This window comes from Ascaphus truei, chromosome 8, assembly GCF_040206685.1.
Source record: "Ascaphus truei isolate aAscTru1 chromosome 8, aAscTru1.hap1, whole genome shotgun sequence".
Classification (NCBI taxonomy): Eukaryota; Metazoa; Chordata; class Amphibia; order Anura; family Ascaphidae; genus Ascaphus; species Ascaphus truei.
The window spans coordinates 45,301,627-45,317,362 of NC_134490.1; the positions used below are offsets into that span (position 1 = coordinate 45,301,627).

The window sequence follows — 15,736 nt, forward strand, 5'->3', positions numbered from 1 at the left end:
AACCTGAATCACAAAGGAGGTGCAATGAGCATACCTTATGAAGGGAAGTCCTCTCCACCAACTGGAACGGTGACGGGTCAATCAGACAGCTGTCAAAACAGGCTGGCTTCCCAAGCTCCTGCTGCTCCCAGGCTGAGATCTGCAAATTACAGATCTGTCTGTGCTTCTGTCAGGATGACAATCTCTCTGTCGCTTTCTCCTACCATATGGTTCTTTGCTTCTTGCCAGGTCAATGTTTTTCTCTGTCACTGTCTGTCTCATTCCCCCATTAATTTCAGTCTGTCTCCCTCACGCTCTGTAGGTCTTTGCTGCTGTCTCTGTCACTTCCTATCGGTCTCTCACCTCTTCTGGTGACATAGTGTCCTCAACCACGGATTCCTGTACAGAGATAAGGAGGCAGTCAACATTACAGCCTTGTGCAGAGCATTGCTCTTCCCCCCAGCCTTGTGCAGAGCACTGCTCCTTCCCCCAGCCTTGTGCAGAGCATTTTTCTTTCCCCCAGCCTTGTGCAGAGCACTGCTCCTTCCCCAAGCCTTGTGCAGAGTATTGCTCCTTCCCTCAGCCTTGTGCAGAGCACTGCTCCTTCCCTCAGCCTTGTGCAGAGTATTGCTCCTTCCCCAGCCTTGTGCAGAGTATTGCTCCTTCCCCAGCCTTGTGCAGAGTATTGCTCCTTCCCCCAGCCTTGTGCAGAGTATTGCTTCTTCCCCCAGCCTTGTGCAGAGTATTTCTCCTGAGTAGCATCTTATTCTCACCTCAACCCAGATCCTAGCAGAGCATCACTCCCTCTCCTAGCTACCTGCAGACTGCCTGCTGTTTCTTCCTTAAACCCCCTGCAGAACTTTTTCCCTCTGACCTTCTGTGGGTCCCCAGCTTTGGCTTCCTCAGAACTGCAGAAGATTCTTTGAATTGCAGAACGAAACCTGAGACAAACGCTGACTAAGAAGTGAGAGAGGGGGGATGGAGGGAGAGAGGGGGGGAAGGAGGGGGAGAGAGGGGGGAAGGAGGGGGAGAGAGGGGGGGAAGGAGGGGGACAGAGGGGGGGCAGGAGGGAGAGATGAGGGGAGGGAGAGATGAGGGGGGAGGGAGGGGGAGAATGGGGGAGGGAAAAGGAGAGAGAGGGAGATGGAGAGAGAGAGGGGGGGGAGGGAGAGAGAGAGAGAGTCAAACAAAGGACTATATACTTAGGGCCATATTTACTAGGCAGTTTTACTCCATATGACACCTGCTGGTATCGGGAGATGCCTTAAAACCCATTCTCTTCAATGTAAGGTCTTCCACCGTCTGAAGATTATGTTTTATGGAGTAACAATGGCTTAGTAAATATGGCCTGTAATGAGAGAGAACTAACTAAGAAGAGGGCATCAAGCAACCCCTATACACATAGCCATAAGCCTTAAGGGGACAGGTGGTATCTAATGGAATTGCACCGTTCAGTAAATATGGCCCTGAATGAACAGGACATTATCTGGAGAGAAACATTAACTGGCAGGATGTCACAGAGGGGATTATCTGAGGAATTATAACAGGATACAATGGTATGAATGGGGTAGTAATGTACCTGCTCCTTCGGTGTGTGGTTTAGAGATTATATTGGGGTGTTTACCTGTGTGTCATTTGAATTATACTACTTGGTGGTGCATGGTTTTCGTAATTGTACTTCTTTTATTCTGTCAAATTAGTAAACGGGTATCACTGGATTAATACTTGGGTACTGTTGGTGTGTTGTTGCTGCACTGGGAAATGTTGGTGGTGTAATACCTGTGTACTGTTTATGCAGCATGGTCTCTATGAGAAGTAATATCGGGGTGTTACCTGGCTGTGATGGAGCACTGGGTGTCTCCAGCGGGTTATTTGGGGAGATAGGACCATTGCATTCCTCAGCAGGCTGAAACAAAACAAAGAGAGTCTGGATTTCTCTCTACAGTATCCCAACGCCCCCTCTCAAATATCATATTTACCCTTTTACCCCTCTTTTTATCAGTTCTTGCACAATATTTATCTTTCTTGTTCTGTCCCTGTGTTTTTCAGACTCACAACTGCAAAACTGGGGGGAAAATATGAGCAAATAACAGTACCCACTTTATCTATGAAAAGGAATCACTTTGTAGACACTATTTTCTTTGCTAAACCTGGTGTGCACTTATTTTGCCTGAGTTTTCCATCCAGAAGACTTTGATAGTAACGCCTTGTCTCTTTTCTCACCTACTGTATCTCTATGACTCTAAGCCTGTCTCTCTCCCTCCCACAGTACCGCTTACTCTCTCACCTCTTTCTTATCCTCTTCCTCACCGGCTGTCTCTTCTTCATCCACATATCGGAAGGAATCTCTCTTGCCCTCAGGCTCTGCAGACTTCTGACCCTTGTATGGGGCAGAAGCCAGGCGTTCTCTCCTCTCCCGGCTGAGGATTCTCTTCAGCAGATCAGCAATCTCTGAAGTCTCAACGGACCCCAGTAGGACCATACACTCTGCAAGAAGGGATGTTCTTATTATTTGTATCCCTACTCCTCCTCGGTCTGTGAAGTAGGAATAAGCATCATACCACAGCGATGCCCACAGCAGAGTTTACAAGCACAGTGAGTCCTTACTTGTACTATGCAAAAACACTGCGGTACAACCCAAACAGAACTAGAAGGGGATATTCTAGTAACTGCGAGTTGTACAAATCAGTGCGGAAAGCGCCCTTTACGATCAGATTCTCGCGTCTCCCAACCGTGCGGAAAAGGCTTTTTTAGATGCGGTTTCCCTCTGGCTCTGCAAATCTGGGAGGAATGACCAAAAAGGCTCAAACTCACTTGGTGAACTAACTGAATTCTAGTAGCTTTCTTAAGTGCAAAATGCAAAACCGCTTGTAATAACTTGCATTTTGTTTCTCACCTCCTATAAAGTGGCGAGATTGGTTTTGCGAGTTCCATCCAGAGCCTGAAATATTAGAGCAAAACCCACATGTAAGGCTCTGGATGGAGTTAGCACAACTTCAGGTTTTTCCGCTTCAAAAGCGAGTACAATCGCTTTGGCAGGTAAGCTGCGCGGTTTGTCACTTTTTATAGATGCGGTTTAAACAATGTGATTTATAACACAGAATACAGATTTTTGCCTAGTTTTATGCCGCTTAACCGTGTAAAACGTTGCGGTTTTACCAGGACAAACTCACAGTCACTAGCATATGTAACTATGTAACTATGTAACTATATATCCCCCAGAAGCAGGATGCTCAGGTCTGAGGGAGACTCACCTGCTGAGTCCACCAGGGGCAGCATCTTGTGTGTGCAGCTCTGCAGGACATTGAGCAGGTCTTTGTAGGTGCAGCAGGAAGAGATATAACAGATGTCCTTCACCATGATGTCTTCCACAAAGATGTTATATTTGCTGTCAGGAAAAAAGACAGGTTTACACAGCATGCACTCTGTCCATCGATGAATATTTAGACCTTTGTTTCTTTTCTTGTAATACAGAATGTATAGCTATCTCTTGGCCAGCCCAAGATACAAGAGCTACCTTTTATTAAATGTGTGTATATATATGTATGTATATCTTTGTTTATATAGCGCCATTCATGTACATTGCGCTTCACAGCTGTAAAACATGTGACAATGATATACATAACAAATACAAATAACACATAATGGGAAGAAGCGCTTTCAGACATAAAAGTGACATTTAGGAAAAAGAGTCCCTGCCCCGAAGAGCTTACAATCTAATTGGTAAGTAGGAGGAACGTACAGAGATAGTAGGAAGGTGTTCTGATAAATGGTCTGCAAGGGGCCAAGATTTATGTATGACGTGTATAGTATCAGGCACGGAGCAACTCGTATGCTTCATTAAAGCTGCAGTTCAGTCTTTTTTTTTTTTTTTTTAATTTATTTTTTTACTTCAATAGTTTTATGTGTGCAATCTCTAATTACCTAAAGAACTGTATAGCTGCAGGTCAATTCGTTCTCCATGTATTGATACGCAAAATTTGGTGACATAATTAGTGAAGGGATCTGTTTTTCTTCTGCTTCTGTCTCTCAGAAGAAGCTCATGAATATTCATGAGCACTCCTGCACTGACATGTGCAATCTCCAACTAACCAAAAAAGGGTCCAAGAGAGGAAAAAAAGTTAACTAGAGTCTGACGTCCCAACGAAGGCAAAAAAAGTGGAATCTTTATATCAGGTGCAAAAATATGACACTTTGTGTCACATACCATGAAAAACAGTAGAGCAAAAAGGTAGTAAGTGGACAGGTGACATTTATAGCCGAAAGTGGCCTTTTTGTCCAAGCCCAGTCCAAAACAGCTGTCTCGAGGCCTGTCACAAACCCTCCATGTGGTGCAGCAAACATGGTGACAGCTGTAGGGTAGTGTGGCCATCGCTGGCTCTGTTCCTGGGAAGGAGGATTTTTGACACGACTGGAGACGGCTGTTCTTAAAGTCAAGGATCAAATAGGCTGTGAGGTTTTACAGCAGATTGGAAAATGGGCAGACGCGGCGGGACACGCAGTTCTTATCAAATTCTACGGACCCTAGGTATCAACACTAAGGTACGATGCGCTGATGCAGTCGTGTCACAAAATGCGCATTTTTTTATGTCTCAATTGTGACATATTTATGAAGTCTATTTGTACTGTTTTAGTATTCTGCACTAAAAAAAAAAGGCGACGTAGAGAACAGATGCAGAAAACTGCAAGCCGCACATTTCTTAATAATTAGGTATGCCCCAATATTTAAATGTAACTCGGCCCTAACTCCTCCCACTCGTTTATCCCTTATCTCATCTCTGGCAGAGGCAGACAAACCTGAAAAAAGCGCAACAAAGATTAATACATAAGCTCTGCCTTGTGCAGGCGTGTTGCGCAAAAATAACAACTGTGTACCAGAATTTGGCCTTTGATACATAGAGCGCTGTGTTTTGATACATTTATTGGGGTCTCATACACTTGTTGGGTTAGTGCTGGATCTGCCCATATCTATAATATTACCATTTTACTAATTGTTTCCGTTTACTGTACATGGTGAAGCTGTCCTTGTTACTTGCTACAGAACGAATCTGTACCTCAGTCTCGTCTTAATGACGAAGCTGTGCTATGTCCCTATGTTACACACTATATAGCTGTGCTATGTCCCTATGTTACACACTATACATCTGTGCTATGTCCCTATGTTACACACTATAAAGCTGTGCTATGTCCCTATGTTACACACTATACATCTGTGCTATGCACCTATGTTACACACACTATACAGCTGTGCTATGCACCTATGTTACACACACTATACAGCTGTGCTATGCACCTATGTTACACAGTATACAGCAGTCTCTAGTCCATGATGATGTTTCTTTCCTGTAATTGTTTTTCCATGTTGCACCTGTCAGCTCTCTGTCATGGGAGAGAGCACTGGGAACTAGAGTCGTCATGTGCAAGCAAGAATATCGGTCTCCTTGGGCCTCAATGCACAGTACGTGCATACAGAATGAAACGATAACAGATGCACAATGCCTTCTCTGTCACCTGAAATAGCTGCCGCAGAATATCTCCATAGTGTCTGTATCTGTCACCTGAAGTGGCCGTAGGGCATATCCATGTGATGTGGCAGGGCACGTGGGCTATGTCTCACCTAACATGGCACGAGGACAGCTCTGGGAGGTAGGGCAACCTCTTAATTTGGATGATGGAGTCATACAGACTGGGCTGCAGGTTTTGTGCCACAACATTGGCCATGATAACAGAGATCAGCATTGGAAGGATGTGAGATATCTGACCCGTCAACTCAAAGCAGATGACAGCCGTGGAGACCGTGTGCGTGACCGCTCCAGTGAGAGCTGCTGCTCCTGAGAAATGGCCAAGGAAGAGAGTGAGCAACTGAAAAACAGAGATCTAGAGGGTCAGAGAGGCAGAGGGACAGAGAGGCAGAAGGACAAAGGGTCAGAGAGGCAGAGGGTCATAGAGGCAGAGAGTCATAGAGACAAAGAGGCAGAGGGTCATAGAGGCAAGAGGGTCAGAGAGGCAGAGGGTCATCGAGGCAGAGGGGCGCAGAAGCAGAGGGACAGAGAGGCAGAGGGTCATAGAGGCAGAGGGTCATGGAGGCAGAGAGTCATAGAGACAGAGAGGCAAGAGGGTCATAGAGGCAAGAGGGTCATAGAGGCAAGAGGGTCATAGAGGCAGAGGGTCATCGAGGCAGAGGGACGCAGAAGCAGAGAGGCAGAGGGTCATAGAGGCAAGAGGGTCATAGTGGCAGAGGGTCATCAAGGCAGAGGGACGGAGAGGCAGAGGGATGGAGAGGCAGAGGGACAGAGTGGCAGAGGGACAGAGTGTTTTCAAAGAGAAGCCGATGCGAAATAAACGTTTAGTGAACATTTTGGGCGTTCAGGATAAATACGGAAGCTGATTTCAAATTGCAAGTTAAAGATAAACTAGTAAACTGCACTCTACAATAACACTATAACATTATCTCTTTATCACATAGATTTTTGGAAAATATAGGCAGTATCATATTTCTAACTTAATCCCTTCAGTTAGATTGGCTTGCTGGATTGCAAAGTTATATTACGAGTACTCGTATTATCTGTAAGGGATATTGAGTTTATAGTAAGAGTAAGAAAGAAGTTATAAGACACGTGTTCATATGTATGAAACTCTGCATCTGGCCTGTAACTTTTCATTTTTCAATACCAAAACACTGCGAAAAATGTGAGGTGCTGTAAATCCTTTTAATTAACATATTTGCATTTTTTTTTTAAAAACCTTTCTGACATTTGATACAAATACAAACAGAAAAAAGTTGTGTACCAAGACAAGTGTGATACCTATTGAAGTATTTTGTCACAGCCTTTCACCACTCCAGCAGGAAATGGGTATAAAATGCATCTTTGAAGCTTTATAAGATTTTTTTTTGGTCAGAAAAGAGATCTATTTACAAGATTTCTCCTATGTGCTATTGTATAAAGTCAAATGTGTAAGTCATGCAAGTAAGCGACAATCACCAATCACAGCATAACCGCCAGGTAAGATCTTGTACACGATTTCATCAAACAGAATTCCATCAGGGAAGAGATAAGCCATTAATTCCCCAACCGTCCTTCCAAAGGCCGCTCCTACAAGACATCCAGTGAGGGGTCATACCACAGTCTCAGGTAAAAATACATTTGTAAAGATAACATCACGTATAATACCATGTTGTTTTCCCTCGGTCTTGTTGAGTATGAGGAAACCGGTCAGTGCTCTGGTAATGATGAATTCACTTTCATTTAAGTGCACAAATGGAATCCAGCGTGACTAGTGTGTTATCCTGATTCTCACCATATTGAATAGGGATCTCTATCTCTGTTTCTTATTCTCCCATATGGGCACAGAAAACTTATAGGGAAAGAAAGGTTTTCTTTTAACGCTTCCATGTTTCTCTTTCCCTGTTTACGTCTCTTTTCCCCTATTACACACTGTCTATTTCTCTCTTATCTTCTGCATCTCTTTCTTTCCCTTGTACTCTCCTCTCTCTCCATTCGTGGGTCAGCCAAGAAGGAAATAATCTCTCCTTATCTGCGTGTTGGGTTTATACCCTGCTCTGTCCTTTCATTGCTTGGTAACAGTTTGTTGTCCCCTATAACTCCCTCACTGAGTATATTCCACAAGGAACAGACGAACTGCACACTCGAGTGCATTGGTTGCAAATGAAGCCCTATATCTCTCACCGAGTATAAACACTGGCATGAAGGTTCCGCATGGTATCGGCATTGTAGTGGCGATAACAGACATCAGAAACTAGAAAGGAAATAAGAGGCACATGAATTGTACCTGTCCAATAAGTGCATTAGACACTGGAGTTCTAGTCGTCAGTGTCCATCACATGGTATCCACAAGACTTCCTTCTGCACTCTCCTATTGGATTTAAAGCTCAAACAATGTATTCTTGTGGCTGGGCCTTAAACAGAAGGGATGACTATATATAGTGAATAGGAATTAAGATATTACAAGTGTGTCTGTTAGGTAGCACTCCACGTCAGTGATAAACAAACAAATAAAGTGAATTGGTGCACGGCAGCAGGGTGAACCTCTATCACCCAAGGTGAATAGAGATATATACATATGGCCCCAGCACGCAACAATAGAAGCAATGAACAATAGTCAATTGGAATAAGTCAAAAGTGTATTAAAAAAATTATTTAAGCAGCTATACATGGAACCCAATAGCAGGGTATGGAGACAACCTCTCCTGTAGAGACAACCATACCAAGGAGAGAGAGGGGTGGGGGGGAAACAGGGGGCGGGGGGCCTTTTTTTTATTATTATTACCCCCTTCCATTACGTGTGTTGTACTTATATATTGTTTTCACCCCCTTTTGTGTTTTTATTCTTTTCCCCTTGCTTCCCCCCCCCCACCACCCCTCTCTCTCCTTGGTGTGGTTGTCTCTGCAGGAGAGGTTGTCTCCATACCCTCCTATTGGGTTCCATGTATAGCTGCTTAAATAATTTCTCAAATACACTTTAGACTTATTCCAATTGACTATTGTTCATTGCTTCTATTGTCGCGTGCTGGGGCCATATGTATGTATCAGAATTAAGATATTATTTCACTGGTTGTACAAAAAAAAGATATATATGTTGAGAAATAAACATTTAGAATAGGAAAGGATGATATCTAAAAAATTGGCAGTGTAATTTGTGACCGAATAAACCTATGATATTGATGTAATATACACGGTTATGTGTTGAGCTTTGCTGGTTCGTGTTGCTCACATCTGAATAACTCTGATTACCTTCATGATGAAGAAGAGGGGCAGAGTCACGAAGACGCTGACCGTTGGGTGGATGAAAGCCCCAGATCGTCCGAGGATCGCAGTGTTACCCACATGCTTTGTCCACGTGTGGTTATCAAACAGAGCACTGATACTCTCCCGAGGCATGAGCTGTGAGACCAGCCAGGCATTGAGAGACAGCCAGGGACAGGGAGTGTCAATGATAGAAAGCGAAACAGACAGAGTGTGAGGGAAGAGGGAAAGAGACTTCACGTAAGTGGCCAAGAGAAAGACAGTTGTAGCCAGAAAGGAAGAGAAAATAAGAGTGGGAGAAAGTGAAAGATGCAACGAGAGAAGTAACAGGAGGAGAGACAGGTAGAAACAAAGAGCTTTGAAACGGTATTAACACCATGCCGGTAATTAAAGCAAAGCTGTTTGTATTTTTTTTTAATATGATGCTTCTTTCAGGAGACATAAGGATATGAAATATTAAGTGTTTCGGGAGGTGAAAATGGGGCTCTCCCCAGAGCCCAGTGTAGTCTAACGGTTACCACGGTAACACCTAGAAGCTGAAGATTAAGAAAATCAGGATTTTTAATACTAGAAAAGCATGCCTGTTTTTTTTTGTTTTTTTTTTAAAGAGCGGGGCCTGCTAATGGGGGGGACATACTTATAGGAGTTAAACTCATAACGGTTTCTGGGGGGCGGGGCGGGAGGGTGAGGCTGCTTTAATAAATAGATTTGACAATGTAGAGTTATAAATTCTTGTTATATTTTATATAAATAAAAAGATATATATATATATATATATAAAACCAAGCCAATTACATTAGTGACTAAATTGTGGTCTATAATAAGCAAAACAATTATAGTAATATACTGGACATACGGCTAAGGACAAAATCAGCGAGATGTGATTTTGGGCGAGCCGCAATTGTAAGCTCTTCGGGGCAGGGACTTCTTTTCCTAATGTTACTTTTATGTCTGAAGCGCCTATTCCCATTATGTGTTATAATGTTATGTCACGTGTATTACTGCTGTGAAGCGCTATGTACATAGATCGAGCTACATAAATAAAGGCATACATACAGTGGCGAGAAAACGTTTGTGAACCCCAATGATAATTATAGACATTCCATAGTTTTCCATGATAACCTTCTTGAATCAAAACAGTCTTTTCTTAAATATCCAATACGGTTTATATTAACCAATTCCATGTCTCTTGAAACAAAATGATGTATGAATTACATAGTTACATAGGAGATGAGGTTGAAAAAAAGACATGCGTCCATCAAGTTCAACCTATACTAAATTTAGACAACAGATACTTTATCCTATATCTATAGTTACGTATTGATCTAGAGGAAGGCAAACAAAAAACCCCAGTGACACATCATCCAATGATATCTACTTAGTGGAAAAATAAATTCCTTCCTGACTCCAAGAATTGGCAATCGGATTATTCCCTGGATCAACATCCTTCCCATGTTTACTTATTTGGTATATCGCTGTATACCTTTCCTTTCTAAAAATGTCAAACCTTTTTTTGAACAAATCTATTGTATCTGCCATCACAGTCTCTGTGGGTAATGAATTCCACATTTTAACTGCCCTTACTGTAAAGAACCCTTTACTTTGTAGCTGGGGAAATTTCCTTTTCTCCAACCTTAAGGGATGACCCCGTGTCCTTTGTACTGCCCTTGGGTTAAATTGTTATTTTGAAAGCTCCTTGTACTGTCCCCGAATATATTTGTATGTAGTCATCATATCCCCTCTTAGACGCCTCTTTTCTAATGTAAATAAATCTAATTTAGCTAGCTTCTCCTCATAAATCAGATTGACCATATAGGTGTGTGGAAATACATAATGAGATGATTAAAATAAATTTTTGAGGACCTCAAAAAAGCAGTTATTGATGCTCATCAGTCTAGAAAGGGTTACAAAACTATTTCTAAGGATTTGGGGCTCCACCAATCCATTGTGAGACAAGTCCACAAATGGAGAAAGTTCAAGACCACAGTCACTTTACCCAGGAGCGGTCGTCCTACCAAAATCTCTCCAAGAACAAACCGGCAAATCACCCAAGAATTAACTAAGAGTAATATCCAAGCATCTGCAGGCCACTCTCGCTTTGGCTAATGTGAGTGTTTCTGACTCAACTATCAGAAAAAGATTGAACAAGAAGGATAGCCAAGAGGAAACCACTGCTCTCTAAAAGAACATTGCTGCTGTCGTAAGTTCGCCAAAAGAGCACATAGACAATCCACAGCACTTCTGGAGCAATGGCAGAAAGGGGGGTGGCAGACAGCACTCTGAAAAACTCAGCAAGGTTGCAGGGTGCATGGAACAGGAAGGGACCCTAATTCCCCTCACAAGTACTAACAAACCAAAAGATTTCAAAACATATGCAGATATCTGATGTCAAACAGTTAATGAGAATGAGCAAACCCTCTGTCCTTAGATCCTCATGCCCTGTGGAGTGCTTGGCTATGCATTTTGTCTTTTTCACAATCCATGATCTCTCATTAACTGTTTGATATCTGATATCTGCATATGCACTTTGTCCTCTCCATAATTCATGATTTATGTCTTGTGTTAGCTGAGTGTGGGATTATTTGACAGTGGGGAGGGAAGCCTAAGGGAAGTACCTCTGGGACCCTTTGGGACCAGGGGGAATGGGCCAGATGAAGAGGTTACCTCTCGAAACGTTGCCCCCCCCTTGTTTGCTTTCCTTTTTCCATTTTGTGTTTTTGTTACTTTTTTTTCATGTGTTTTTTTTCCCCCTTTTCCTTCTTTCCCCTCTACCCCCTATACTTTGACTTTTTCCATTGTGGTATTAATTCTCTCATTGGCGCATTGGCTATTGTTGATATAATTTCCGTTTACTATTAGTGTCATTAAATTATTCCTATTCCCTACACTGGTATTCGTTAGTTTCTGTAGCTGTGAGACAGAGAGTGCTGGTACTATCTTTTGGTTTGTTACTTCTGGAGCAATGTTCTCTGGACAGGCGAGTCAAAGGTAGAACTTTTTGGCCTCAATGAGAAACGTTATGTTTGGCGAAAACCCAAACTGCGTTCAAACAGAAGAACCTCATCCCAACCGTCAAGCATGGTGGTGGGAGTGTGATGGTTTGGGGCTGCTTTGCTGCCTCAGGACTTGGACGACTTGCCAGCATTGACACAAACATGAATTCTGCATTGTATCAGAAGATTCTAGCGGAGAATATCAGGCCGTCTGTGATCTGAAGCTGAACCGAAAGTGGGTCATGCAGCGATACAGTGATCCTAAATATACAAACAGATCTACAAAAGAATGGCCACACAAGAAGAAATTCTGTGTTTCAGAATGGCCTAGTAATAGTTCGAACCTAAACCCCATCTAAATCTTGTGGCAGGACCTGAAGTGAGCTATCCGTGCATGGAAGCCCTCAAATGTCACTGAATTGAAGCAGTTCTGTAAGGAGAAATGGGCCAAAATCCCTCAAAACCGATGTGGAAGACTGACCACCAGTTACAGGAAACACTTAGTTAAAGTCATTGCTGCTCAAGGGGGTGCAAACCAGGTACTGAATCTAAAGGGTCACATACTTTGTCACACACGGATATTAAATGTTGAATCATTTGTGGATAAATAAATGTTGAAAAAGTATCATGTTTTTGTGTCCTTTGTTTGATCGGGTTATCTTTATCTATTATTAGGACTTAGATTAAGATCTAATAACATTTTAGATTTGAAATGTGTGAAAATCCGAAGGGGTTCACAGACGTTTTCTTGCCTTGAAACGTTTTGCAGCTTGATACAATGAGATAGTTTTGTGGGCTATTTTCTAGTGTCCGAGGCAGTACGATCAACAGAAAGCCCCCATTGACTTGAATGGGACAATATAGCATGACTCCCTTAGTCTTACCTCTCCTGCCATGAACTGCCCAAATCCCGGAGGGAAAGTGATAGTCGCAATGCAAAAGGTGATTACAGCTGGGTAAATGAGACGGCTGAGGGAGAGAGAGGGAAGAGAGGGAGAGAGAGGGAAGAGAGGGAGAGAGAGGGAGAGAGAGGGAAGAGAGGGAGAGAGAGGGAAGAGAGGGAAGAGAGGGAGAAAGAGGGAAGAGAGGGAGAGAGAGGGAAGAGAGGGAGAGAGAGGGAAGAGAGGGACGAGAGGGAGAGAGAGGGAAGAGGGAGAGAGAGGGAAGAGAGGGAGAGAGAGGAGAGAGAGGGAAGAGAGGGAGAGAGAGGGAAGAGAGGGAGAGAGAGGGAAGAGAGGGAGATGAGAAATAGAAAAAGGGAAAGAGAGAAATTAGAATGATGTCTAGTAATATAATGTAATAATAAAACAGGGGTAACTCCGCAGAGCATTACACACAGGCTGCAGAGCATTACACACAGGCTGCAGAGCATTGCACACAGGCTGCAGAGCATTGCATACTTACTAACGACTCAGAAAGCTGCTTAAGGTTTGGTTTCTGCGGATTCCCAGCACTAGCTGCCGATTCAGGTACACGAAGAAAGCGCCAAGAAATCCAGAGCAAATACTGTGGGAAGAACGGATGTTACACGCCCAGGCCAGGCACTCGTAGAGTAGAGTTATCAGCATGCCCAGAAATCACCCAAATAGGACAAGCCAACCCAGCTCATCCAACAACCTAAAGAGTGCAGCAAACTGACTGCGTAGCAATCCGATAGTCACAGTCAGTATCACGGTGGCCAATCTCTACTGTAAGCTACTAGTAATAACAGCAATGTGTTGCTGCCTCTTATAGACTAGCATTATTTTCAGGAATAAATTGAGATGGTTCTTACCCAATTATAGCGAACGCAGGCAGCTCCTGCAGGTCAAAGGGGAACTCCATGCGGAAGTTAGTGCGGAAAAGTGCCGTGATGGTGACTGCAAGAGGCAGAACATTTCTAGTACAGGAAGGACACGGGGTATTCTGCTAATTGCAATACGTTTTTTGGTAATTAGATGTTGTTTTACATGAGCTTTATTTAAGACCCAGAATCATCGTTTTCTCTAGCCATCTAAATACGATACTTACAAGCCAAGCTGGCATGGTGGGAAAAAGCTAAATGGGTTTGAGACTAGTCAGTAAGAAATAATGCAAGGCAGACAGGGGGCAAGGAGAGGCCGACAGGGGGCAAGGAGAGGCCGACAGGGGGCAAGGAGAGGCCGACAGGGGGCAAGGAGAGGCCGACGGGGCAAGGAGAGGCCGACAGGGGGCAAGGAGAGGCCGACAGGGTACAAGGAGAGGCAGATAGGGAGCAAGGAGAGGCCGACGGGGCAAGGAGAGGCCGACAGGGGGCAAGGAGAGGCCGACAGGGTACAAGGAGAGGCAGATAGGGAGCAAGGAGAGGCAGACGGGGCAAGGAGAGGCCGACAGGGGGCAAGGAGAGGCCGACAGGGTACAAGGAGAGGCAGACAGGGGGCAAGGAGAGGCCGACAGGGGGCAAGGAGAGGCCGACAGGGGGCAAGGAGAGGCCGACAGGGGGCAAGGAGAGGCCGACAGGGGGCAAGGAGAGGCCGACAGGGTACAAGGAGAGGCAGACAGGGGGCAAGGAGAGGCCGACAGGGGGCAAGGAGAGGCAGACAGGGAGCAAGGAGAGGCCGACAGGAGGCAAGGAGAGGCCGACAGGGGGCAAGGAGAGGCAGACAGGGAGCAAGGAGAGGCCGACAGGAGGCAAGGAGAGGCCGACAGGGGGCAAGGAGAGGCAGACAGGGAGCAAGGAGAGGCCGACAGGAGGCAAGGAGAGGCCGACAGGGGGCAAGGAGAGGCCGACAGGAGGCAAGGAGAGGCCGACAGGGGGCAAGGAGAGGCAGACAGGGAGCAAGGAGAGGCAGACAGGGGGCAAGGAGAGGCCAACAGGGGGCAAGGAGAGGCCGACAGGGAGCAAGGAGAGGCAGACAGGGGGCAAGGAGAGGCAGACAGGGGGCAAGGAGAGGCAGACGGGGCAAGGAGAGGCAGACAGGGGGCAAGGAGAGGCAGATAGGGAGCAAGGAGAGGCAGACAGGGAGCAAGGAGAGGCAGACAGGGAACAAGGAGAGGCCGACAGGGAGCAAGGAGAGGCAGACAGGGGGCAAGGAGAGGCAGACAGGGAGCAAGGAGAGGCAGACAGGGAGCAAGGAGAGGCCGACAGGGAGCAAGGAGAGGACGACAGGGAGCAAGGAGAGGCAGACAGGGAGCAAGGAGAGGCCGACAGGGAGCAAGGAGAGGCAGACAGGGAGCAAGGAGAGGCAGACAGGGAGCAAGGAGAGGCCGACAGGGGGCAAGGAGAGGCAGACAGGGGGCAAGGAGAGGCAGACAGGGAGCAAGGAGAGGCAGACAGGGAGCAAGGAGAGGCCGACGGGGAGCAAGGAGAGGCAGACAGGGAGCAAGGAGAGGCCGACAGGGAGCAAGGAGAGGCAGACAGGGGGCAAGGAGAGGCAGACAGGGAGCAAGGAGAGGCAGACAGGGAGCAAGGAGAGGCCGACAGGGAGCAAGGAGAGGACGACAGGGAGCAAGGAGAGGCAGACAGGGAGCAAGGAGAGGCCGACAGGGAGCAAGGAGAGGCAGACAGGGAGCAAGGAGAGGCCGACAGGGAGCAAGGAGAGGCAGACAGGGGGCAAGGAGAGGCAGACAGGGAGCAAGGAGAGGCAGACAGGGAGCAAGGAGAGGCAGACAGGGAGCAAGGAGAGGCCGACAGGGAGCAAGGAGAGGCAGACAGGGGGCAAGGAGAGGCAGACAGGGAGCAAGGAGAGGCAGACAGGGAGCAAGGAGAGGCCGACGGGGAGCAAGGAGAGGACGACAGGGAGCAAGGAGAGGCAGACAGGGAGCAAGGAGAGGCAGACAGGGAGCAAGGAGAGGCAGACAGGGAGCAAGGAGAGGCCGACGGGGAGCAAGGAGAGGACGACAGGGGGCAAGGAGAGGCAGACAGGGGGCAAGGAGAGGCAGACAGGGAGCAAGGAGAGGCCGACGGGGAGCAAGGAGAGGCAGACGGGGAGCAAGGAGAGGCCGACGGGGAGCAAGGAGAGGCCGACGGGGAGCAAGGAG

General features: G+C 45.9%; 1 protein-coding gene across 5 annotated transcripts in view; it reads right to left on the minus strand.

Annotated features, from left to right (window-relative positions):
* The window catches only part of CLCN1 (chloride voltage-gated channel 1), a 54,185-nt gene that overhangs the window by 2,709 nt on the left and 35,740 nt on the right, over positions 1-15,736 (minus strand). For 4 of the 5 annotated variants that reach the window (XM_075611801.1, XM_075611803.1, XM_075611802.1 and 1 more), the window contains 13 exons: positions 13,512-13,596; positions 13,142-13,243; positions 12,622-12,706; positions 8,733-8,882; positions 7,668-7,737; positions 6,963-7,073; positions 5,597-5,810; positions 3,234-3,367; positions 2,267-2,466; positions 1,813-1,885; positions 797-936; positions 343-378; positions 35-139 (listed from right to left, as the gene is read on the minus strand). In XM_075611801.1, coding sequence (XP_075467916.1) covers positions 35-139; positions 343-378; positions 797-936; positions 1,813-1,885; positions 2,267-2,466; positions 3,234-3,367; positions 5,597-5,810; positions 6,963-7,073; positions 7,668-7,737; positions 8,733-8,882; positions 12,622-12,706; positions 13,142-13,243; positions 13,512-13,596 — 1,505 coding nt within the window. The remainder of the gene's footprint in view (positions 1-34; positions 140-342; positions 379-796; positions 937-1,812; positions 1,886-2,266; positions 2,467-3,233; positions 3,368-5,596; positions 5,811-6,962; positions 7,074-7,667; positions 7,738-8,732; positions 8,883-12,621; positions 12,707-13,141; positions 13,244-13,511; positions 13,597-15,736) is intronic. The other variant, XM_075611800.1, reaches the window with a different exon arrangement.